The sequence below is a fragment of the Dermacentor andersoni genome, chromosome 3 (genome assembly GCF_023375885.2).
Source record: "Dermacentor andersoni chromosome 3, qqDerAnde1_hic_scaffold, whole genome shotgun sequence".
NCBI classification, from domain to species: Eukaryota; Metazoa; Arthropoda; class Arachnida; order Ixodida; family Ixodidae; genus Dermacentor; species Dermacentor andersoni.
The window spans coordinates 148085374-148112609 of record NC_092816.1 but is presented as its reverse complement, the minus strand read 5'-3'; the positions used below and the strand labels follow the sequence as shown (position 1 = coordinate 148112609).

The window sequence follows — 27236 nt, the reverse complement described above, 5'->3', positions numbered from 1 at the left end:
TTCAAATTATTTAGAATTCAATGTCGACAACTACTCCTTGACGCTTGCCCGAGGCGCTAGTTGGGGCAGTTGTAGAGGATGTTAACGCTGAGGATATCAGTGTCGCTTAGCCCTGTTTTGTTGTAGAGGGGAATCAACACCGTTCCGTCTTTTGCCGTCATAGTGGTAAGTCCTTGCTGACGGGCGAACGCATGTCCACCGTATAGCATGACCGAATCGGTGTCGAAAGGGACAAAGTTGTCGTTTGGGCCAGGGTGCAACTTTTGAAACTGGGATACGTACTCTGCATGAAGAGAAAATACATACATATCAGGAAGCGAAAACAAGGTCGAAACGACGTACTGCCATCTCGTACAGCCAGTGAAATGTTACCATTCTTTTAAAAATGATCACGACTGTAATAAACTCTTAATTGCAGCCCGAGTTTAAGAAGGCAAGTAGTACACAAAATCTAAATTCTAACTCTCAACTTACACAGGAGTGGTTTTACTTATTCGACACTTGTAACAGACCGAACGAAAGCGCGCGCAACACCGTATGTCTTCATTGTCACCAATTCAGGATACAAATCATGTTGGAGTGATCACACAATTTGATTGTGAGGCATGAGAATTAAGTTTTGTCTAAACAATATTCTTTAAGGTGAAGCTTAGTTGGTCTACACCCTAGTGTATGTGTACGTAACGTACATATGAGTAACGTCTCTCGTACAATTGACATTATGGTCCACTGGTTACGCGCGCATTCTGAGCCAACACTCCAGAGCGTGTAACTGTCACACAACGGATTTAGTGTAAGCAAGAAACGCATTTAGATATGTGCCCTACTTTCCCCTGCGAGAATTATACATCACATCCGTTCTTCTGACCCAGAGATCAAACAGATGGAGGAATTGATGTCATGCGCCTTTTATCAGCTCTTGCAGCTTCCGCGCCAACTCTAAGCAATTTTGCCGTCCTTTGGATTCAAACACTGCGCTGTATCTGAGTGTTTTCTTTCGTGTTGATCCGTGTGACCCAGTTGATAGAGTATTCTGAGGAACTTCTTGTCCCCTCGAACTTACTGGGGTCGATATTTTCCGTGATGATGGTGATGTACTGGTCCCTGTCTGGCCGCATCTGCTCGTGGAAGAACCCAACTGCGTGGAGAAGCTCGTGCTCTATAGTGCTCAGATAAAGGCAGCCATGTCCGAGCGACACCGGCTGTACTCCGTGCTGGTGGCCGACCCCAGCATAGCAACTGCAAGATATCGCTCGAATAAACCACCGAGAAATGAACTAGGCCTTGGGGCACATCGGTGGGAAACTCTTTGTGTAGAACTAACAGCTCACGATCGCCATTCGGAAAATTTTTCTAATGCAAATGCTTTTAACGATTGGTCAGTTATTGCGTCGGTAGTCCTCAGCGTATCTGCTCATGTTGTACTTGTCGCACACATGACACATGAAGAGGCGGTTCCCTGAACGCTCTCGAATGAGAAATTTTCTCACGTAAGGACATTTTTTCGACACTGACCAGGAAGCATAAATTATTAGCGAAGTACATACAAAACTCAGAGCCCATGTTCAGAAAAGTCTTCATAGGCTGTTCGTAAGAGGAACTCCTGGCCGATCATGCGATTGGACATACCATAACGAACGGAGAAGTGCAAGCAGAAAACTAATCTTACCATCTAAAATATTTGTGAGTTGGGCATCAGGGTCCTTACTAAGAAACTAGTGCTACATTTGAAGTGTTTGTAAGAGTAAATGCCAGATATTTGAGATGTTGGACGTAATATTAGTGAATGCAGCAAGCACTGGCAAGCAGAATTTACGATGGACAGCATTGTACATTCGGCCTTTTCCGTGCTAACAACAACACCGGAACGTCAGGCCAGTACGGCATTCGCGATTCTTCTGTGATAGACATTTAAGCTCAAATTAGTGCAATAAATGAACTACCACGACAATGATGGGCATAGATAGACATTCTTACCATTTCGCATGGTGTCACTCGGAAACGACACTTATGTTATTCATCCTTGTCGTTCAGCTTTGTTGTTTGCCATCTGCACTGCGTTTCTTTAGGAGAGCTGAGCCTTCTCGTCTGACGACTAATTCTTTCACTACTACGTTATTCTGAAACCATAGTAGTGTTTCAGCCATAAAAATGCATGTCCCTGAATTCAGATTACATTTGTAGCGTAACGTTTGCCGTATACGATTGTTTTTCATTCTTAATTCGAATGAGTTAAGAGGAAACTTCAGCTCGAGCCCAACTTCGACGCTGCCTATTCATATACTGAAAAACGCATAAGTGTTTTTCTGAGATAACCCTGGGACCGATTTTAATGGAATTTGTTGCATTTGAGAAAGACCGCTAAACACGAGTGACTGTTGAAAGCGGAATTTCGATTTAGGGCCTAAATTTTGTTTAAGAGGTTTTCAAATATTCGACAGTTTGAAAAAAAATAGAAGTACGAAGTTTATAAATTCATAGCTCCGCATCAAGAACAGATATCGGGGTTATGTAAATGGCATCCATTAGATCATTCAAAGCCGGCAAATTTGATACGTCAATTTACATCTTACGTGAATTTGTTAGGTTGTTTACAGGGGTTCTGCAAAAGCTATATATACATATCACTAAACGTTTTGAGATTCATGTGTAACATATTCACACAAGGATGTGGGGCTCCCGCGCGCAGGAAAGCGCGCGCAAAGGTCGGCGCCACGAAAGACGATGAAGTGCGTAAGCTGCACGCTCTTGTTCTCGCCCGCCATTAAAGAGAAGCGTATATTTTGCAAGACTCCGTCTCCAATCTAGGTTACATTTTTCTGGTGGAGGTGCGGGGTAAAACACCTTCAACTCCTTGGAGCCGCTCGATCAGCGGCAGCAGCTCAGCGTCAGCGCGCTGGTGCTCATCCATTTTTGTGGCGTCGATAACGCCGACAAATCGCAAGTCATGGTCAGGGTCTGATGACGTCGTAGGGAGTGGTGCGCGTGACAAACAGTCAGAGTCACTATGCTTCCTTCCAGATCGGTAGACAACTGTAATATCGTACTCTTGTAAGCGCAGGCTCCAAAGGGTTAGTCTGCTTGAAGGATCCTTGAGCTTGGCATGCCAGCACAGGGCGGGGTGATCGCTGACAGCCTTAAAGGGTCTACCGTACAAGTAGGGTCGGAATTTACCAATTGCCCACACAACCGCTAAGCATCCTTTCTCAGTGGCTGAGTAGTTTTTCTCAGCCTTGGTGAGACTGTGGCTTGCATAAGCAATGGTGCATTCCGCACCAGCTTGCCACTGCACAAGAACTGCGCCGAGACCCACATTGCTGGCGTCAGTGTGAATTTCAGTGTCAGCGTCTTCGTCGAAATGAGCAAGTACTGGGGGGCCTCTTGCAAACGCTTACGCATTTCATTGAACGACTGCTGCTGCTCGCCCGCCCAAATGAAAGGTGCATCGTCGCGTGTAAGCCGCGTCAGAGGCTCAGCAATTCTCGAGAATCCCTCGACGAAGCGCCTATAATATGCGCACAAACCAAGTAAGCGTTGGAGAGCCTTCTTGTCTGTGGGTGGTGAAAACTCGGCGACGGCAGCTAACTTGTCGGGGTCTAGTCGGACGGCTTGAGGACCAACGACATGGCCAAGAAAATTGAGCTCTTGGACCCCGAAGTAGCATTTTTCAGGCTTGATGGTGAGGCCGGCAGTATAGATCGCAGCGAGGACACTCTCGAGTCGTGGGATATGTTCGTCAAACATGCTCGAGAACACGACCACGTCGTCCAAGTATACGAGGCAGGTTTGCCATTTGAGTTCAGCAAGCATGGTATCCATCATCCGCTGAAAGGTGGCAGGTGCGGAACAAAGACCGAAGGGGAGAACTTTGAGCTCATAAAGCCCGTCAGGTGTCACAAACGCTGTTTTTTCACGATCCTGTTCATCAAATTCGATTTGCCAATACCCTAATTTAAGATCCAACGAGGGAAAAAAAGTTGGCATGTTGTAGAAGATCCAATGCGTCGTCGATGCGTGGCAATGGATAAAAAACGCGCATGGTGACACGGTTCAACTTTCTGTAATCTACCCAGAAGCGTAGTGTATTGTTTTTCCTTCTGACTAACACTACAGTGGAGGCCCACGGGCTGGTGGACGGCTGGATCACGTCGTGTTTGAGCATCTCTTTCACCTGATTCTTGATCGCTTCCCTTTCCACTGGAGACACTTATAAGGATGCTGACGACCAGGACGTGTGGACTCGTCCGTAGTAATGCGGTGCTTTGTGATGGACGTGCGCCGCACTTTGAATGACGTTGAAAAACAGTCCGCAAATTCATTCACGAGACTCAGCTGACGGTCTTTCTGATGGTCTGGCAGAGCAGCGTTAACGTGAATCTGTTCTTTTAGGTTGGGGAACTCAGATTGCTGAGACTATGCGGTTTCCAATGTGGCAATGTCAGTAACATCAGTGATTTCGCGAAGAAATGCGATTGTCGTTCCTCGCGGTACATGCCGATACTCGTTGCTAAAGTTTGTTAGCAAAACAGCTGAACATTTGTTTCGCACCTGAAGAAGAACTCTGGCTATACAAATGCGGCGCTCAAGAAGCAGGGGCATGTTTGCCTCAGCAATTCCTTCGGCGTCATCTTCCATGTCGCATCGGACAAGGGTAAGCACGCTGCTCTTGGGGGGCAACGTGACGTGATCGTCAGCTACGCGAAGCGCGATCTCACGGTCGTTGTCATTACTGTTCGCTATGGCTTGCGTAGTAACGAAGCTGATTGTAGACTGTTGCAACTCGATGATGGCACCGTTCGGCTGAAGGAAATCTATGCTGAGTATAAGGTCCTTTGAACGTTCAGGAAGAATGACGAAGTCGCCGATGTACGTGAAGCGCCGAATGTTGACTCGTGCCGTGCATTGGCCCATAGGAGTTATGAGATGCCCTCCTGCAGTACGAATCTGAGTTCCGGTCGATTGCGTCGAAACTTTGTTCAGTATGCGCGCAAAATTCTGGCTCATAACAGACGTGTCCGCACCCGTGTCGATTAACGCCGTGACTTCGTGGTCATCTATGATAACCGGTACGTCGCAGCATACTGACACAGAACTACACTGCTTTCTCTGCGTCTCAATTGCGTCATATAGCGGTCGTCGTAGTGGAGGATCTTCAGCGTTCGCAACGTCAGTGACCTGACCTCCGTAGGTCGCTGGACTCAATCTTCCCGGAAGGCTGGGCTAGGTGAATGACGCATCGTCGCTCTCGGCGTGAATAGGGGGCTGGAAGACCTGTTTTGGGCGGGTGACGGTGACCGGGGTTCACGGAATTGTGGGGCAAACGAGGTCCTGGCGTCCGCGAGGTATACTTCAATTTCCTGCGGGCGTTCACCATTCCGCGGGCACGGCGAATTCAGTGAAAATCCACTTAGCCCAGCCCGGCTGTAAGGACGCGCCCTGTAGAGGTGATCGGCTTCACCGCAATGAAAACACAAGGGCCTCCGGTTTGTGGTGCGGCATACATCGCTCTTGCGGGCTGGTCGTGTTTCAGCCATGAATGGCGTGCGACGAGGCCTGAAGTCGCCAGTCGCTTGTTCAACGGCGCGCACACCATGAAAAAAATTAAATTATGGGGTTTTACGTGCCAAAACCACTTTCTGATTATGAGGCACGCCGTAGTGGGGGACTCCGGAAATTTCGACCACCTGGGGTTCTTTAACGTGCACCTAAATCTAAGTACACGGGTGTTTTCGCATTTTCGCCCCCATCGAAATGCGGCCGCCATGGCCGGGATTCGATCCCGCGACTTCGTGCTCAGCAGCCTAACACCATAGCCACTGAGCAACCACTGCGGGTCGCACACCATGAAAGTCCGGGACTTCGCTCACATCGCGAAAAATGGGGGACAGCGAACTTCGCGCAGCTTCCGCATACGACATGCGAGGTTGTGGCTGCCGTACCTCGTGCTGTGCAGTCTCGCTTCACTCTGGGACTTGGACTGGCTGCCTGATTTCCTCCCGGACGACCTCAGCCAAAGCGAGTCGCTGTACCGATGCTGGAGCCGCCTGGAGCTTTTCGAGCTCTCCTCGAACGATAAGCCTAATGAGCTCCCGCAAGGCGTTCGCATTGTCCAGGGGTATAGCGACAGAGTCACACGATAAGGTCGACACGTCGCGGTTGTACTGCATTGTTCGCTGCTGTAGTGCCTTTTCCGTTGATACAGTTTCCGCGAGAAACTCTGCAACGGTCTTTGGTGGGTTGCGTATTAGGGCACCGAATAACTCTTGCTTGACACCGCGCATCACGTTTCTGAGCTTCTTTTCTTCTGGGATGGACGGATCCGCGCGTCGGAAAAGTCTGCACATATCTTCGACAAACATTGCGACGCTTTCGTTCGGCCTGTGTACTCTCGTCTGAATTGCAGATTCAGCTCGCTCCTTGCGATCGAGGCTGGCGTATGTGCCGATCAGCTGCCGTCGGAATTCGTCACATGTCGATAGATAGGGCCGCCTCACGGTTCTAAAACCATCTCCGCAGATAGTCCTCAAGGGCAAAGTAAGCGTTGCGTAGCTTGCGCTCTGGAGTCTAGCCATTGAATTCTCCGACACGCTCAAAGTGATCGAGCCAGTCATCTACATGCTGGAAGGTGTCCCCATGGAAGGACGTGGGGATTCGCGGCTGGTTGAGGACGACCTTGGTCGGCGCGGTCGAAGAAGATGGAACCGATGTATTCATCCTTCTGACTTGATTGGGTAGAGGCTCGTGCTCAGGCGGCAGTCCTTGAAGTCGGCGACTTGTCCGTTCGTGCACAGGAGTCAGCTCGACCCGCCAAGCCCCATTGGGCTTGTAGACAGTGTTCGAGCTGGGAGTGGTAACATGTACACCGCACCTCCACCAGAAAAATCTAACGTAGATTGGAGACGGAGTCTTGCAAAATATGCGCTTCTCTTTAATGGCGGGCCAGAACAAGAGCGTATGTACCTCTTTGTTGTGCCGTCGGCGCTACGCCAAGCCATTTTTCAAGCCTGCCATGAGCCATGCGCGGGACACCTGGTATTCGCTAAAATATTAGCAAGGATATGACAGAAGTATTACTGGCCCCGGCTTTATTCTTCTGTACAATGGTACGTGAAGACCTGCCGCGATTGTCAGCGCCGCAAGAAACCACCAGTTAAACCGGTTGGCTTTCTCCATCCTGTGGACCCTCCTTAAGTACCATTCCAACAAATAGGAATGGATCTACTTGGGCCATTCCCAGTGACCTCTTCGTGCAACAGATGGATAGTCGTGGCTACCGACTACTTAACCCGGTATGCCGAAACCGAAGCTATTCCTGAAGCAAATTCGTATGAAGTGGCCAAGTTCCTTGTGCGCCACATCGTCCTACCACATGGCGCACCCTCTGTTCTCATCACCGACCGCGGTACAGCATTTACAGCGGAGCTTATGCAGGACGTTCTCCAGCTGACGCATAGCTCTCGCCGCAAGAGCGCTGCGTATACCCCTCAAACCAATGGATTAACGGAACGTCTGAACAGAACTCTGGCTGATATGCTCTTCATGTATGTCGACGTAGAACACAAGACGTGGGACGAGATCTTACCCTACGTGACTTTCGCGTATAACACTGCTGTACAGGAGAATGCACAGTTTAAGCCGCTCGAACTTGTATACGGGCGCCACGTCACGTCAACACTCGACGCCATGCTACCTCTGGCTGATAATAGCCCGACCAGCGAACACGTGGAAGAGTTCGTACAAACAGCCGAAGAGGCACGCCAGCTTGCTCGGCATAATATCCGGAGCCAACAGCATGCCGACACTTTTCGATATAACCAGGGTCGACGCGACGTCCATTACAATACCGGCGCGTGCATGTGGGTCTGGACGCCCGTCCGTCGCCGTGGACTCTCGGAAAAATTTATCCGCCTGTATTTTGGTCCCTACACGGTTACACGCCGCCTCACTGACCTGACCTACGAAGTCGTCCCCTGCAATTCTGACCCCGGTTCACTCCGTCGTCATCCTCGCGCTGAAGTTGTTAATGTAGTGCGTATGAAACCGTACTATGCGCGTACGTGAACGCCGAAATGCACCTGAGCAGCTCCATTTCTTATGTCTTTGAAATAATTTTTTGACGTGACCGAGCCGGTCGCTTTCGCATGGGGGGGGGGGGGGCAACTGACACAAAGATGTGGGGCTCCCGCACCGCAGGACCGCTTCCGCACCGCGCGAAGGTCGGCGCCACGAAAGACGATGAAGTGCGTAAGCTGCACGCTCTTGTTCTGGCCCGCCATTAAAGAGAAGCGTATATTTTGCAAGACTCCATCTCCAATCTAAGTTACAATATCAATTTTGTGCGCATTAGATGTACTATTAGATGCAATTCACACAATTGTATTATCATTTTTGGTTGCAGAGTGAAAGAGATGTAAAATTGATAGTTTCGTATTTTGACAATTTTCGACTTTTGACAATTTTACTAAAAAATTAACTACCTAAATCGATAATTCAAAGCCAACAGTCACCAGATTTTACGTTTTTCTTTTAAATGCAATAAACGTCGTCAAATTTGTTGCAGTTGTTGCCGAGAAAAACGAATTCTCCTTTTACATGTACATATATAGGAGCACCCGAGCTAAAGCATCGTCTTAAGGACCACGTGTGACGAAAATCCGGCGTCGACGTCCAGCGTCGGATGTCGTGTCGACAAAAAATTCTTCGAACCACGCATAACCAGGCCCTACATGTGGCGCAAGGAAGTTACTGAACTAATTAAATTTCCCAAGCTAATATACGCAGAAAAATCGTAAAGTACGACTCACACGCAGCCTGCGGACATGATAGCGTCGGATTGTAATTTTGATATACGAGAAAACGTAATTTAGTTACGCGAAAACTGAAAAAAAATCCCTTTTCCAGCGTTTCTACCATATATATATATATACCGACCACGGCGTCCGCCATATGCGCGCGCCGGTGCGCGAACATCTTGGAGGCCATGGAGCTGCACGCCCGGTACCTTCCAACACTTCCAGAAGGCGCTTGCCTCCGTTGCATCGGGGCACACGCTTGAGGCCACGTTTTTACCGGAAAGCACGCGTTCGTGCATAGCGTTCGCCACCAGCGTTTCTCAGTAAATATTAAGGTTACATACTCTGCAGTTGCCGGGAAGCGTGAGAAGCAGTAAGGGATCTTTGAATGATGTCTCGTTCTACACTTAAAGGGGAATCTTAGGCGTCCTCTAAATGTTTAAACAGTTCTTTGAACAGGTATTGGTAAAAAGCTTGAGCAGAACATTGAGGCTTCATGAGTGAGCATTATCAGTGCCACACAACATATTTTCTCTTGTCAAATTCTATTTCCTTAAGTCAAATTCACGTAACCACCGACGCAAGCGTCGGGTGGTAACCCCGTAGCGTTGCGTGAAAAAGCCAATTAAATGCGCTCCTCGTTTATAGGAGGTCGCGTGTTTCTTTGTTTCAAAGCGAGTATCATTGCCTACTAAGAACAGCTTTTATTGTCTATTTGGCTGACAAAAGGCAAAGACCACTCGCAAATGGAGTGTGTTTCGATTGGGCTGAGCCAGCATAGTGAAAGTAGAAAACCGGATGAGGAGGGCGATGCCAGCGTGTGCGATTGATCTGATTCCCTTTACTAAGCTGGCTGTGACTGGCCCAATATTGCGCCGGCGTGCAACGGAAGGTTAAAAATGTCGCTAAAACGGATTCTAAGCAAAGAAGAGTTGGCAGAACGATGTTGTAAACATTCGGAAAGGACTCGATAACGTTTTTTGTGCCGCAAAAATGCTTATTAAACACACATAAATCCATGCTCCACGGCAGATCAGAGTAGCCAGTGCCAGAATGATCGGCTGAGAGCCATCTTCTATTCCTTTCGCTTTAGAGCAATCTCCGGCTATTTAAGAAAAATTAAGTTTTGATCGGCATATTTTTAATGTGTATTTAAAGCGTACACGTCATTTTGACGAGGTGAGTTTTCGCGGTGTTGTGACGTCGCGTGAACGACAGGCGAACTGAGGCAGCCCGAAATGTTTGACCAATAGAAGAGGGCTAATACCGAAAAAGGCGTTGAACCAGAAATGATCATTTTTGTTTCGTTCGGTCTAATCATGCTTAATTAAGGTGCACAAATATTATATCAAATAGGGCGTTTTGCAGTTTTCGTGATGCCATGTGACAGACAAGCAAATTGTGGGTGGTCCGAAAATTTTCTTGCCCTTCGTGGAGGGCTGATTGCAGAATTGGAATGGAAAAGTTTGGAAAAGCTTTGCGTTATAGTGCCCATCGTCTGCGCAAAGGCAGTGTCTCATTCAATTAAGTTACGACGCAAGAACGATCATTGCTAGTACCATAGACACTCGATGAAGAAATTCTGCGTAGTATTCACAACAAAATCCAGCGGCATCGCCATCTGTCGCACTGCAGAGTACAGAGGTGCTAGTTTTTCGCGAATATGTCGCAACTGTAGTTTATAATAAGGGTAATGTTCGCCCTTGTCGAGTGCGACCTGCGTAATTATAAGAACCTCCATTTAGGTTTTACAGCCAATTGTCGTTTCAACCATTCTAACGTAAGTTATTTTATGGCGCTGTCAAGAGATATAGTGGTTGCTGCAGGACGTCTGTGAAGCGTTCAAGGCACGCTTTGCTCTAGAGGAATCACGGGTTTCGACCATATGCATGGTATCCGCGATGGTTGACCCACCGCATTTCATAGGACTAAGCACAATGCTGTTGTGTCATCATGGTTCACCAGCGGCATCCCGCCTGAGCACGACCAATAAGCAACTCTTGAAGAGGGGAATACTGCCTATATATGGCTCCTGAAGAAAGTTTGAATATATTAGCACAGCCACTGCCCTGCGAGAATCTTGTTTGTGGTTGCGCTTTCCTCGGCGCTGTTGGGTTGTTTCCTTGCCGTCCTGATGACACTGTCCCATGTTTGCTACTTTGCGTACTAAGGACACAGAAAGAAAAACAACAAATACGGCATGTGGGGTTGCGCATACCATTGAATATTGTCAGTTCCTAAACGCACGCAGGTAAAGAACAATGTGTGCATGATTACTATTAGTGAAAACCTATGCGCGCAACTCTTTGTAGCATTGTGGGAGGGTATCGTTCTTCATAGAACGAGGCCATTCAGCCCCTGTGAGTTGCCCTGGCTTCACGCTGGGACAAATGTTTGTCATCGTCAACTATATCGTGTTAACTGCAAGGAACATTTCTTATGTGATCTATAGGCACAATTGTTAGCGAAAGAACAATAACAAAAATGAGATTTGATTGTCTATAGAGTGTCTATTGACTTCTTGTAGACGACGTTGTCTTTCCATAAGTTCCTTCGTTCGGGGATACTAAAGTTACAGACTGTATGTTGAAAAAGGTGATTAGGTTTCTATTTCTATTTGTCTACTCCCATTCGATAGTCCGTGTATGCAAAAAGCTCGATTAGATGTAGGTAACTGTTGTCTACTTCAGCAACTATAGACTGCCTGTAGACAAGAGTAAAAGCACTGTCCATTTATCTGGTTCATTCTTGCTCTATAGACGACAGTCGATAAGCTGTTGATTATTTTTGTCTGCTTCCAGTTTATAGATTGTCTATATGAAAAAGTTGATAAGGTTTCTAATTTTGTCTACTCCCATTCTATAGTCGGTCTATAGAAAAAGATCAATAAGGTGCTTGTTTCTTTTTGTCTATATTTGCTCTATAGACTACTTACAGACAAAAGTCTATATAGTCTCTTTAAACTTGTTGAATCCTTGCCTATAGGATTTCTATAGATCAGAGTAGTTATGGTGTCGATCATTTTTGTCTACTCTCGGTTTAGAGATTGTCGATAGATAAAAGTTTCTAAACCGTATATTTTTGTCTCTTCGCCGTTTATAAGTTTGCCTTTCACCAAAGCCCTTAAATTTTCTCTTTCTTTTTGTATATTTTAGGCCTATAAGCCGTCTGTGTACAAAGCTTATTCGGTTGCCTCATTCTTTCGCCAATGTCAAGTTTATAAAATGTCTGCAGGCAAGACCTAGAAACGTTAACCTTTCATCTTTGTCATTGAATTACGTTATCCTCGATTATTATTTTACTAGATGATTTGGTGTTTTAGGGCCTGCTTGCAGATTTTCATCCAGGATTGCACTGCTTTTCAACATGGAACCTCTGGGGCAGGCTAGTCTGGAATGCACCACCGATGATGATTTTTACTTGCGAACCACACGGAGGGGGAATATAAAGGGTGCTTCACGTAACCTGAACCAAATTTAAAAAATATGCAAATGCCGCCTATCTGGAGCGAGCCAAGGTAATGTTGTTTGCCGTCACTTCGAGATAATGTAATTATTTTTTACATACCGCCTAATCAGATAATTAGTCCTAATGATTATTCAACTTCTGGGTTGTTATAATTACATGGAAAGTGTCAGAGAGAATTCTAGACCAATATGCGAAACTCCCGACACAGCAGTGTCTTGCTCAATACATGCTACATAAAATGGTTTCTCGACGTGAAAGAAAATCGCGAATACACGCAAAATGCCCGCGCCACTGGCCGCTCGAGGCACTTTGCGTGTCTCGCCAATCCGATCGGGATGTTATGAATGGCAACTTTAGTGACAAGCGGATTCCAAAACGGCATCAAGCTAAAAGCACCGAGACTCGTTTGTAGCTGGCTATGCAGAACTTATGAGTGTGCGATGAGCCGATGTCGCGCATTTGGTGTGCGCGTTATGTGTCGTCTGATTCTCAGATACTCCTTATGTTGTCCTGATATCTCCGGCGTGTCACTAACATCGGATGTTTTTCGAAGACTGGTATTCTTAACTACAAACTCATCAAACGTTCTCGTTCACTTAATATGTAAGCCAAATCATTTGAGCTCATCTGGATCTTCGCAGGCCGTATGGCAGTGCGGCCGAGCATATGTGTAAGTCATTACTATATTGATTGCTTTGAGATATCACCAGAATAGACAAATGTGCACTACCATATGTGCAGGTATCCCATTTGGCAGTGCGCTGGATGGTATTCTGCAAATTTACTGTATTACCCATCGTCACTGGCGATAATAAAAGCGTCTTACCTTGCTCCTAACGGGTCTTACAAACAGTGCATTCATCCAAGTGTGCGTTCAAGCTCCATACGATAACCCACATCGTTTCTAATACAGCGCGACGAACCGTTTCTTTCCTCCATGACACATACTGATAAATGGAAAAGCCACCCGTTTCGCGTGCACGGCACGCAGAAACAAACAGGTGAAGAGAGAAGGAAAAAAATTGAAAACGTGATCGGACTTCTCGGAGCGCGCATGCGTTCTTCGCCCTGAGCGCTTGTGCATGCGCAATGGCAGCAACGGGGCGCGCCATCTGTCCGCGTCAATTTGAATTCTGCAGAAAAAATAAGGGCTTTTACGTGCCAAAACCACTATTCGCCTATGAGGCATGCCGCAGTGGGAGACTCCGGAAATTTGGGCCAACCGGGGTTCTTTGACGTGCACTTAAATCTAAGTACACGGGTGTTTTCGCCCCCATCCTAATGCGGCCGCCGTGGCCGGGATTTGATCCCGTGAATTCGAATTCTCAGTGACTGCGTCAGGCACGTCTACGCTTGTTGCAGCGATGTTTGGTTTCGGCCTGCACCTCGGTGTCTGTGTATTCGCGTCTCTTTCGTGGCATCACACGTCAACTACACTGAACGGTAAGATTTAGCAAAGGCGGTTGCCGTCAAGAGCTCGGGATTCGGTGAACGCATTTCTTAGAGCCAACCGGCTGCCTATAGTGTAGGCGACTCGGACATAGTTTCGATTTGTCGTTCACCTGCTTTGAATACACGCTCTTCTTCTCGCTTCTACTGTATGGAACGTTTTGCGCCAAGCGATGGCTCACGCTCGTTGATTCTACCGTCATACTGGATGTCCGGAAAAAGGAAAATACACCATTATTTACCTGGATGCTGAGGAGCCACTAAGTGGATTGTGTGTGATAAGCAGCGAACTGTGCGTACATATCGTTTCGTGGCGCTCTATCGGGTCACCATAAACGATGCGCTGCCTGAGCAGCAAAATGACTGTGACTCGCTTTGCGTATATGCCTCGCAATGGTGTTAGCGTGACGAACCTTCAAAAAGAGTGATATAGTTGAATAAACGCTAGCGAACTCAGATGACAGGCCGTGTTTGCGGGACATCTATCAGCAGTGTGGGCGCTGCCCTTATCGTAGGGCAAAAATAGCAGCGTTTATGAGGATCCTGGCGGCCAATCTAAATATTGGCAACCGCCAAAGCTTTCGGAGTACGAAACACACGATACGCTCAGTCACTCCCAGCTTCGCAACTACGCCGAAAAAAATAGAGAACAAATTAGTCGAATTAGGAAGGAACAGCGCCAACTAAGACGAGCACGAGAAGGAGAACGACGCAGGGCAAGCGCCAACTTCATCTCTCTTTATTCGCTGAAAAATCAGCAAGCATAAGGAAAATCACAGACATGCGCACAAGGACCATAATGCATCATCTGCCAAACCGTTCAAGATATGACATCTTGTTTATAAGGAGTGTCACGGAAATACCACTAACACAGTTTTTTTTCTCCCTTCTTGATATCGAATGCCCCCAAAACCGCGCCTGCCTTTGTATCTCTGCTTCTGCCAAGAATCTCTATCTCCTGGAACCGTGGTTCACACTTCTCGCAGTAGAGGCATTCTTTCCGTGGCGAATGTTCTGCCGCCCGGTCCTAATACCTTCCTTCCTTTCTAATACAAGTATGCACCATCTAGCCCAAATGAATGTTGTTCTGAATAAATTAGTCACTCGCGGAAGCACCGTTTACACACTTCAAATGAAGACATTCAGTTCGACGATACTTTGATGATTTTTTTAGGGCGGGCGGGGCAGAGTCTCTTTGTGAACAGTTTGGCAGCAGGAATTATTTTCCTGGCTATCTGAAAAGCGTTAATTCCTTCCGATGCTTCGGCTTTCTGCAGTTTACAAGCTATTATTCCCTGTTTATCAACTGGTTTTATCGGTAGCTGCTGGCGCAGAATCGCATTCTGACAGCCGTGCATGGCATGAAGTCCTTTCTGTGCGTAATAAGTGTTGCGATTTTCCTTACTGTTTAATCAAGTGCCATCGTCTCGGGCAGACTGTATACTACATGCGCTGTACTAATAAATGGCCAGATTATCCATTTGATGCCCTTATCTTAATGGATAATCCCCAAATTATCCAAATACCTTTGGGGGCATTCAACTTGTTCTTACCATATCAATACACTTAAGAGATCGTAACATGTTTTAGCTGATATGTAACCTTACCAACACACCCCATTCCAGTGCATTCAACTGAAAGTGTAGCAAATATTGAATTCATCTTACAGTATGAGAAACAAAAACGCTGCAGTCTGTTCTAAGCAGAAACAAATTGCAAATCTCTACGCGATCGTTCAAAACTGCAATTCCTATTCTGAGCACGTTCCTTCTGCACTGGCGTATTTTATTAACAGCCTAAAAGGGTACACATGGTTCAGACGTGTATTTTTGTTTCACCAATTATTATAGGAATCATTTGGCATTCTCGTATTCTTTCTTATTTCGAAAAGTACGCTATATGTCATATAAGCCTGTCTTGAAACGTATCGTTGCTGACTGGCACCAGCGGCCACTACGGTTGTCTAACTGCTCATCGTGGTGTAACACGAATAAACATTATAATTGTAGTCATTCTTATTAGCATGATTTCTTTAGTCAGAGGTAAACCAAATTTACTAGAGACATAAGTGATGGCAGCAAATTGTATATAAAGCTACTAATGAGCCGCAAAAAAGAATACTCATTTAATATTTTCCCTCGCTATATTGCACTTGCTTTGCGTCCGAGTCTTATTGTGCCCTTGTCTTCTGCGCTGGGTTCGTGCTGCCATGAATTACGAACTTGCCGAAGCCCTTCCAGCTTTATTAAACAATGGATTCAATTCAGTTTAGTGTAATAGTGCATGTCAAGTTACTGACGTGTTATTCGTTTCTCTAAAGCATATGGACGGATAGTAACTCGGCAAGCATTAAGCCACAATATTCTTTTATTCCACTAAAACTGCTGGTGTCATAGACTGCCAGTGAATTCCCATGAAAACAGCCAGGGAAGGCTTGGGAAAAAATCAGGGAATTTGAAGACGTCAACATAGGTATGCTGTCATGGTATGTTCAATACAAGGTTTCCAGATAATCTCTCTATTAAACATATTTCTAAAACGTTTCACCTGGTAACAAATTGAGACAAATTGCTACCATTTTCTCCAAAAAAAAATGAAAGTGAAGCATAGACTTAGCATTTCTTAATAAAGTACTTTGCGTTATCTTCAATGCGGGCAACTAAAGTGTTGTTGAAGTTTCTACAGGACAACAAGCTAGACGAGCGGTTGCATCAGGGCCACTGTCTTACGTACAAAAGCAATCACACTTTACTTATCGTCAGCGCCCATTCGCGTACTTTCACTCCCCTTCCCTCTTTCGCAGTGCAGAGTAGCAGACTAGAGCGCACTAGCTCAGGTCGACGTCTCTGTCTTTCCTGTCACTAAGTTCTATCTATCTATCGTTAACTAAAAGCCTTGAACCTCGAAACCTTAGAAAAAATACTCATGTTTGAGAGCACCTCAAATAATTTACTGTGATAGCATTCATTCGAACAGCAGTTCCAGTTTTGTTTCTCATGAGGGGCATATGCGTCTTGCTATGACACAGAAAGTGCTCACGTGGTATTTCTGGTGTTCATGTGGTATACCTAACTTGCAACCGTGTCAGCATGTCCAAAAGGCCTCATTATCTATAAGAAACTAGAAAATTATCATATCAATACAATTTTTTCATGTTCCTTCTGTTCAAGTTTTGACCAATGATGTTTTCGTTTAAGAGTATGACAAAGACATTTTAATGTGTATTAATGGAAATAAAATACGAAATTTCGCATGATACTATCAATACTTCATTAACTCTTCTTAGCATATCATTCTACACAGGCACATTTAATTACTAGCCAAAAACACGTGCAGGCTGTCCAACAGGGTAACCTGTTTTGGCAATTCGTATAAAAATCAGTTGGGATAAGTACATTATTGTGTCATACATGAACTTGTCATAAAAGGAACATACTGTTGCTTCAGCATCAGCAGCAGTTCTGACTGTCTAATTGTTCATCGCACCATAAATGACGCATTCTGTAATGGTACAAATTTGTATTGATAAACAGCCATGAGTCATAATTAAAGTAAATTAAGCATTCCCTTAAGTGGTTATAGCAAACATATTAAGCTGCCTAATGAACGTAAAAAGCACACACAGATGCTAGATTTGCCTCACATTGTTGCATCTACTCATTTGCAGCATTCACTTGCAGCGCCTTTGCAACGAATGACGTGAAAATCAAGGCCAGCCTGGCGATCAAGCTTGCAAAGTCTATAAATAGCCTCTATCGATCATAGCAGAAGACATGCAGTTTAATAAATTCGTATGTTATATCGTGCAATAAACAGTTATTTCAATATTGGTGTACTTGTTTCTGTTATCGCAGTGCATGTGTCATGACTATTGGAATCGATACAATTTTAATCTGTTTATGCAACATATGAGAGTGCAGCTCGATCAGGAGCACTACTAATCTATTAGCATTATTCCATAAGTACAGGTGAGGAGCAACAGGTACACATGCATAACATACATAGAAAAATTTTTGTCACCATGTATAAATAAATTTTAACTAACTTGATACATTGCAGATTTCATTCAAGCGAATGCATTGTATGTAACGCTGATATTTCTTTAATGTGCACATGCACGAATCCTTATGCAGCTTTAAATAAAGATTCACGGCTACATGTATTTGGCATTTTTCGGCTTCTTGCATCCGCATGCATTTTTTTCTATGAACAGTTTGCTACGTATGCTCCCATTCGCATAGTCGATACAATAAATTTTATAGACATTTCTAACAAACTCCTTATTAACAATCCCCAGCAGCGAGTGTTTATATATGATCAAAATAAAATTACCTGCCGAATCATAGTTGTCAAAATGTGGTCTATATAGCTACTACATAAGGTGTCCTAGCTCGATCGGCCAAGCTGGTCAATGAAAATAAAGAACAAAAATATGGTTCATGATGCACTATTATGAAAAGACCTATAGTTCTGAACTCTTATACCTGAAAACCATAGGTCCTAATATCGCATCTCATTGCACTGTCTTTCTTTAATATCATTCTTCGTTGAACAGCTTCGCTAAATTTGTGTTAGCTGAGGCACCCTGCATAGACAATAGTCGACAAAAATTGTAAGTGTAAAATCTGTATATTAGCTATAGCCTGGTCTATACTATTTGTCTATACGCAGTCTATAGATCACAATCTGCAATAACTGTAAGGCCACAAGTCCATAGACAGACTATAGCTTGGTCTATAGGAATAGTCTATAGATAGTTTGTAGATATTTGCCTATACATACTTCATAGACTTTAGCCTACATAAGTAGAACTACACTTTTGTCTATAGACATTCTGCAGACATTAGTCAACAAATAGGAATTTTTATTAATCTATAGACCATCTATAGTCAGTCTATTCTCAGACGTTTTGTAGACTAGTCGACAAAAAGTGCAAAGCCATAAATTCTTGACTGTCTATAGACTACTGTAAAGAAGTATCATTGAAAGCCTATTGACTTCAGGGACACATATCTATAAACATTATATAGACTTTCTACAAATACTTTCGTGAGAGGTTTTAGCGGCTCCTAGCTAAAAAACAAGCTAACATTCGACTAAACGAGTCTCTGATGCGGATGTTATCTCTAGATTTCTTTAATGGGGTGTCGTGCGTCTGAACTCACTGGCAGAAGACGCGACCAAGCACCAAATGCTTCACCACAACCACTCACCCTCGGCCGCTGAATATTCTGATGTAGTCTTTCTCGTTGGTGCGTTCAACAAAGCGAACGCATGTTACGTTCTCTATCGAGTCCATGGCTTTCCTGATTAACTCATATTGATTTTTCAACTCTGCAATAAACAACGGTGCACAGAATTACAGAAACATTGAAACTTGGTAGGTTTGGTACGCTAAACATACTTTGCATGGCCTAGTTCACGAGATAATAATGTTCGACCATAGGCTTAAGAAGGAATAAATAACTCGCTAGGGAACTTTAAATGCTAATGCGTCTGATTACAGAATCCCGTCTCAAGGCAGGTAGGCCCTTCTAAACATTGATATTTTCTAGGAATTAGCAATCTCGGGAAGAGTTCGTGCGATATTTGTCGCCGTGCTGATCATGTCCGCACTTTTCGCGGCCGATGTAATAAAAAGGCGGTTTCACCAAGTAGTAAATGACTTAACTACACGACTATTGCATAATTACGCGTTTTGTAGTAAATCTGTTTTTCGGATTAAGTGAGCGTAGAAACAGAGGGCTACGCATCGAAGGCAGTTCCGTGAACATTATATTGCGCGAAAGTAGATGGCATTATGCTATCTTGCAACCACTGCAAGGCGCACTGGTTAAGCAAAATTACATGGAGATTGAGAGATAAATGCAAAACAAATTTTTAGCACTACGTCGCCACTATTTGAGGCACCATATCCATGATTTAAACCGCTGTCACCTCAATTCAAAGCACCTTTCGAGAGCTCAATTGACGCAGGTACTATATATATATATATATATATATATATATATATATATATATATATATATATGAACGAGCTCCAGGGAAACCGATGGGACGAATTTTTATTAGTCACGTCATACGCCTACAACATACAGTGACACAAAGAGCAGAATCGGCGAAATTAACTGCAGGTCATAATTGAATTAAGGAAATGATAAATCAATGGACATGGGAGTGTATGAAAAAGCAACTGGCAGCCTGTGGTATACAATCCCACGTCTTCGCATTACGCTTGCGATGCTTTTACCGTTTTCCCATCCACTTCCTGGGGTACTGATGTTTATCTACTAAAACTATTCCTTGAAGTGTTATATGTGGTGATTGTTTTCCAACCAGTCATGAATATCGTCGCCGTGGAGACCAGCGAACATTCGGGTATTCTTGTCAGTGCTAGTAATGGTCCAAGAAGGTGTCTCGCCAACAGCACCCACAATGGAAGTTGCCGTGTTGGGCTACTGTTTATGCGACACGGCCGACGGCAGTTGATACAAGTAGCGAGCCGAGCGGAGCTCCAAGGCTTCATTGAAGAGGAATATCGAGAGACGAGAGGACTGAGAACCTGGAAAGCCACCATCATGACCGCAAGGGTTACTGTACAGGTCGTCTTTTTCCATCAGTACGCGAGCCACACACCATTACGGCCCCAAGTGAAGGCAATCACTATGTACAGGTGGGGAAGACGAAATGCACTTGGAGTGCTCACAACATATATATATATATATATATATATATATATATATATATATATATATATATATATATATATATATATATAACGTGTACTTGTTTGGCTTTCTCGGCTGTCAGCTTTTTTCACCGGCTAACGAAGGCTTAACGTTGTCACACCGAGGACGACGCGCCTGCAAAAACCTGCGAAAGTTTTTTGAATGCCATCAATGATTCTATCCGTTGCCTGTTGTCACCGAAACTTGTGCGCGGCGCGAATTGTGTAGTACTTTCTGGAAGACACGCGCTCACCAGCGTTTATTGGGGAACCTTCGATGTCTCTTGAATAAAAACTGACGCGCTTGCCCCGCCGATCAGATTTCGACAATCGCCAACTGTGTTCACCGCTTTTGTGCTTTGAGTGTAACTTGATTTTCTGGGCACGAGTTCACCCAATAAAAAGTTAGTTTCGTTATTCACAGTTCTGCGGCTGTTTTCTTCTTCATTACAATGTGACATCTCATGAAGGTGTCTGCATGTACGGGATGCCCCCGTGAACACCATACGCAGAAGGCAGTACCAGCGTCGCCCCAGAATATCGAGCAAGCGACAGGGTACAAAACCTGCCCCCGGAGCATGTACTTGTACCTGAGACAGCCAGAAAGATCGTGGCCATTTCAACAACCACAAGCAGCCCCAGCGTCACCCACCATGCTGTAAAAGGCCAGGGAGCCACCGACGTTCCGTGAATCATCGTTTGAAGACCTGGAAAACTGGCTGGAAACGTTCGAAAGCGTCGCCACATTTAACAATGGAAACAGCAATGACGAGCCGCGCCATGTCTTCTCCTCATTGAAAGACGCCACCAGTATGTGGTTCTTGAATCGAGAAACCACCCTAACAACGTGACACCTACTTCGCCGCGACTTCCTGCTCACCTTCACGAGTGTGGTGCGCAAAGAGCGAGCGCAAGCCCTGCTGAAAACCCGAGGACAACTGTCCAATGAAACTATCGCTATCTTCATAGAAGAGATGACCCGTCTTTTTCTAAATGCCGACCCGGGAGTGTCCGAGGAGAAAAAAGACCGCTACCTGATGCGGGACGTAAAGCAAGAACTTTTCGCCGGACTGGTCCGTAACCCGCCGAAGACCGTAGCTGAGCTTTTCACAGAGGCAACGACAATGAAGAAGACGCTGGAAATGCGAACCCGTCAATGCAACCGCCAAGTGCTTTCGCCTAAGCGCGAAATTCAAGCCCTAGGTCCTGATGAGCTCCGAGAGACCATTAGAACCGCCGCACGCAAAGAACTGCGCAGGATGTTCCCTTGGACGAAGCTTCAAGTAGCATCTATTTCTGATATCGTCCCAGGGGAGATTCAGCCGTAGCTTGGAGTCTCCAAATCATCGCAGCCTCGGCCGGAAGCGATGACCTGCGCCACCGCAGCAGCGAGCCCTCTCGTCGCCCAGCGCAGCTACCCAATGAAGACATACATGTATGTATGGTCTGCTCCACACCACCACTCGCTCTGTTACCGCCGCGAAGAAACGGGCCATGCCTACCGTTAGTGCCATTATCGCGCCTTGGGACTGCGAGACCTCGTTGCCAACGAGCCTCGTTAACAGCTTGGCGAACGGCCTCGTGGCACCGCCGACCACATCGCCGCAACACAGACGTTCCTTGCGTTCGCCGTCACCAGAACGCTACCAGTCACCGCAGCGGTGACCGCACACAGGGACCAGTACGTGGCCGGTCCGTAAGCCTATATTCGGAAAACTAGAAGACGCAGCCGGTGGAGGTGCGGTTGTTGTCCTCCTAAATATCGAAGATCCTCCGCCGCCGCCGACGACGACGACGCTTCAAGTTATATCTTGACGACGTAGGAATGCGAGGCCGCCATCGCGACGGAGTCTCGAAGCCAAGGATACGCCGTCAAAGACACTTGACTGCCAACGCACCAGCTACAGAACGCTATCTAGCCGTCATGCGACACCACGACCCAATTGCAATGCAAGACGGAGAACCACCAACCTCGATGTGCTTTTCGAGAGCCACACCATCACCGCTCAAATGTGACACGGTAGCACACTACTCCGTCACCAGTGGACCTTTCGTCGCCAAGCTGAAGAAAGTCACGACTACATGGAACTGCCCTGATATCCGGACAGCAGGAGGTCACCTTGTAATGTCGACTGGACGCTGCACAAGAAGAGTTCCAGCGCATGACCAGACTTACACTGGGAGTCCAAGTCGAATTCGATAACGCTGTCCAAAGACGAAGCGATACTGCTGGAAAGGGCCTTAAGAGTGCTTGAAAACCAAGTCATCATCCCACCTCGGTCCAACATGGCCATTTCCTTCGGCACCGGAACACCCGCAGGCGTAGAAGGGGTCGTTGAGGCTGACCAACGTCTACTGCTAGACCGCCAAATTTGTGTCGCTAGAGGGATTGCTCAACTGCACGGAGGAAAAGCGAAAGTGATATTAAGAAACTTCAGCGAGGAGCTTAAGCGCATCAACAAGGGCACGACGATCGCATACATCCAGGAAATTGTGGAAACCAGCAATGTGTTTATCCTCTCATACTCCGTCGTACGTTCCTCGGCTGTCAAAGTTCAGGAACGAGCCTTGGACAAAAATCCAAGTCTTCTCTTGAGTAAGCAGACAAAGACTGCTTTTTGACGTGATCGTGTATTCGAGAAACACCAGTTGCAAGGCATCACATAATAACGAAAGAATCCGCTCGACCACATCGTCATAGCTCTTACAGAATTTCGACACGAGAACGTGAAGCTATAAGGCAGCAAGTCGATGAAATTCTGCGCGAGAACATCATCACGCCATCGAAAAGACCGTGGGCACTTCCTGTAATCTTAGTGAAGAAAGGACGGAACCCTGCGTTTCAGCTTTGATCATCGTTGGTTAAATAGGATCGCACAAAAATTATGTATACCCTCACCCAGGCATAGACAACGCATTGGATCAGATCTAAACCGCTAAGGACCTTTCGTCGATGGGTCGCAGGACTGGCAACTGGCAAAAAAAGTCCACGATAAGGATCGAAAACACCGCCTTCATCAAGCAACCAAAGTAAATGGCGCATCTTCACCCATCTCTATTTCATCACTTAGCTCGTAATTCGATGTTGTATCATCATACTTGCTGTCTTCTAGGAAAGGTTTCTTGCTCTCGGTTTTACCGTCAGCCATTGTTCCTGAATTCCGAGTTGTGGAGAGCCAAACGTGCCGGCTTTATGAAGCTCTGTGATGCCTGCAAGGCCACAGGCTTTTCATTACGGCCTCTAGCATCATTCATATGGCTTGCTACACTTGGACGAGCATAAGGCTCGGGACGATGTTCTCGGCTTCCGACCACTGTTGTGGCAGAGTAAAAGCCAGGTCCTCAAAAAAGGAACGTCGTACCTGTAAGGCGCCTGGCTAGCTAAATCTGCACCCGACGTCTTGTTAGTCCGATCGCATACATCCTTCTACGTTTTCAATGATAACCGTAAATGTCCAAGAAACAGAAAAATCACCGCAGCACACAAAGACAGCGATTGAACAGATACAATTCTTTATTCTCCATCCACTTTCACTTCCATTGGCTTGCCGTCCTTTATTTTATTTATTAGGCACGACTAACTTCCCCTATGTTGTCCTTGGTGTGAGTGTTTGTTGGCTTCTTGTGATATGACTAGTAAAAATCGGGCCCCTCGATTAACCCCCTTTCTTCTCGTTCATTACATAACTGGAGTATCGAATCCGGCAACATTGACGCCTTCAGGTAGCATGTGTGGGGTTATTCAGCGGTTGCTTTCACCCGAAAAAATCAGGTTCTAGTGACCCCTGCGGCAGAAAGAATGTTCCATATCCGTCACGAAGGTCTGCGAGCGGTGGCATTGCCTAGACTCCCAGGGTTTTAGTAGGAAACATAAATACCCAAGAAAGTGTATTGGGAAACGGTGTCGCGGTAGCTGAATTGGTAGACCGTCGCACGCGAAATGCGAAGGTTGTCAGATCGTTCCCCACCTGCGGTCCGTTGCTTTTTCATCCACTTTCATTTCAAATAAGTTACCGTTCCTTTATTTCATTTATACAGCACGACTAATTTCCACTGTGTTGTCCTTAGTGTCCACTGTTTGTTGGCTTCTTATGATATGACTATATATATATATATATATATATATATATATATATATATATATATATATATATATATATATATATATATATATGTATATATATAAGTGTGTGTGTGTGTGTGTGTGTGTGTGTGTGCGTGTGTGCGTGCGTGCGTGCGTGCGTGTGTGTGTGTGTGTGTGTGTGCGTGCGTGTGTGTGTGTGTGTGTGTGTGTGTGTGTGTGTGTGTGTGTGTGTGTGTGTGTGTGTGTGTGTGTGTGTGTGTGTGTGTAGTAACTGGACACAGAGATTCGAAGCCGGGACTAACAACTTTCCCGGGCGGTCGCCCTACCGCTTGAGCTAATCCTGGTTACCCAAGTCGTAGACCACACTGAAAAGGCGTTGGTCCCGCGTTTGAAAGCCGTACCAGGACTATGTTTCTTTCTCAGCTGCCAAAGCTTCTTTCTGAGAAATCTGTCTTGGTTTCATTTGTTGTTTCGGGCTCAATTCGGATACATGATAATTTTTCCCTTCACAAAACGTAATCTATCAGACAGCGCAATTAAGGTGGGCTGTTTCCCTCGTCTCTGATCCTCGTGTCACTCTTTTATAAATGAGGGTTAACCAAGTCGCACAACTATCGACATTGCTTCAGCTCATTGCATTCAGTATAGGCATATCCTCTCCTTACCGGATGGAATAGTGAGACTCTCCACCAAAATACGTTATTGCGTAGGCTGCACTGAGATTCAATGTTAGGGAAAGTGAGCAAGGTTGTCTTAAGTCGTGCTGTGTTGCTCTTTGGGGCTTTCTGTTTAGTTCTATGTGAGAGTTCTGCGTGCGCATGAACATCATGTTGGCAATTTGCAATGTGAGAGAAGGCCCACATTCATTTCAATGTTGAGTTCTTTCACGAGCTACAGTAGCTTGCACGAGAAGATTAAATACTGTCAGCTTTGCATTTATGAGTTCACATATGACAAATCATAAAATGCCACTGAATTTTCGACATATGTGTACTGATTTCCATACAACTGTGTTTTGCATGTCAGCTACCAAGAGAATTCGGACCTATGTAACAGCTCTGTAAATACCTCGGATGACACCACGACAGGAAGGGGGACTTGCTTTTCCTTCTGCTCGTTCCTGCAAACAAGCACTTACCCGAGCCCCGCGGCGCTGCACACAATGTACCCCGAACGGTTCCCAAGCCCGGACTGCCCTCTGTGTGGTGATTATGCGGACTTCGAACATGTCCTGTGGGGCTGCGCCTCTGCCGGTCCCCCTTTTACTCAAGAGGAAATGATGAAGCTAATTAAGGCCCAGGATCAGACCTCTCAAATCCTGGCAGTCCAGAGGGCTCGCGAGAGGGCCGTCAGGTTTCACCTGATGGTCCCCGAGTGGGCCTAGCCAGGTGACGTGGAGCTTGCTTACGTCGATAGTGGACCCAATAAGGTTGTTTCTCTCTCTCTCTCTCTCTCTCTCTCTGTTCTAGGCATTCCTAACGCTAGCCAAATACCCCCACTTCTGTATTACGGACCAACCAGTAAAACATTATCCTGTACGTGCGCTAGCTCATAGTGCTGAAAGGACGGAGTTGCAGTCAGGGTGGCAAGGCAACGTTTGGATGCCTTGAATCCTTGTGTCATATCTTCTAACAAAGCTTTAGAAAGAAAAAAAAACGTGAAAACTATAAAAGTAGGATATGCGTACCCGTGACAAAAATGTAGATATACGAATGTCGGAACCGCTTAACCAACGCCTACAACAGCCTATATACACACACTGGAATATCTGACAACACAAAGGAGGGCGGCTGCGTTAGTTGGCAGGTATTCACAGTGTAGGAGCTCTTAGATATCCGCTATTCATGGTATTAAATACTGAGCCACAAGAAGCGTTTATTACAACTTGTTTATTTTATTTATTCAAAGGCAAAGAAGAGGCAAGCAAAACCTAGGTAAAATAGAAACATCGCATGAATGCAATGCCTACAAGACAAAAATTGGCGGTCTAATAACGATAGTGATGTACGCCTTGCGCACGCTTCGCGCTTCTTAATGAAATAAGGCTTCGGAGATTTCTGCGCTTCTAGTATATTTACTGGCATAACGAAATTTATTGGGATTAGCTGATGGCAAGCAGGTACATTGTAAGCAATGCTATGAGAAATCAATCAAGAAGTTTCCTTTAAAATATAACGATTCTCAGGCATACTGTCATTCGGTAGTGCCTAGTATGCCCAATGTATGCTTTGTTATGGACTGCAGAAATGCAAGAATTTACATTGCATCTGCAGTGGCCAATTTTAAAGCTCTATTTCAGAACTCAGACATGCTGAGGAGCGCGATTTCCATGGCATTTCATGTGCTGCTTTTACTTTTTCATACTTTCGAACTTGGGAAGAACTGGAAAAGAAAGTTGAACGATATTGGAAGTACAGCATTTGTCCTTTACAGTGGGCGGCGTTCCATTTAAAACAATTCCAAGCACACTATCCGGCAGTGCATTAAGTCAATGTCAAGCAATATAATCTATGTTCTTTAGCGTGGAAGCGTAGCATTAGCCTTGCCAGAAGGTTGCAAGTAACTTGCGCCTTAATCCTTCGTTTGAAAGAACTGCAACGGTTCAAATGAAATTGTTAATGTTATAGTGACCCATTGCGACCGGCGGTACTTTCACAATACATTCTGCAACGAACAATGTACAGTAAAACAACAAAAGACACCAACCAATTGTTAC

General features: G+C 45.6%; 1 protein-coding gene across 1 annotated transcript in view; it reads right to left on the bottom strand.

Moving 5' to 3' along the window:
• Positions 1 to 8: 8 nt before the first annotated feature.
• Positions 9 to 27236, bottom strand: part of LOC126524660 (astacin-like metalloprotease toxin 5) — a 58499-nt gene continuing 31271 nt past the window's right edge. Inside the window, exons 4-6 of the mRNA XM_050172967.2 lie at positions 18923 to 19043; positions 1064 to 1239; positions 9 to 283 (exon numbers count right to left, since the gene is read on the bottom strand). Coding sequence (XP_050028924.1) covers positions 57 to 283; positions 1064 to 1239; positions 18923 to 19043 — 524 coding nt within the window. The 3' untranslated portion in view covers positions 9 to 56. The remainder of the gene's footprint in view (positions 284 to 1063; positions 1240 to 18922; positions 19044 to 27236) is intronic.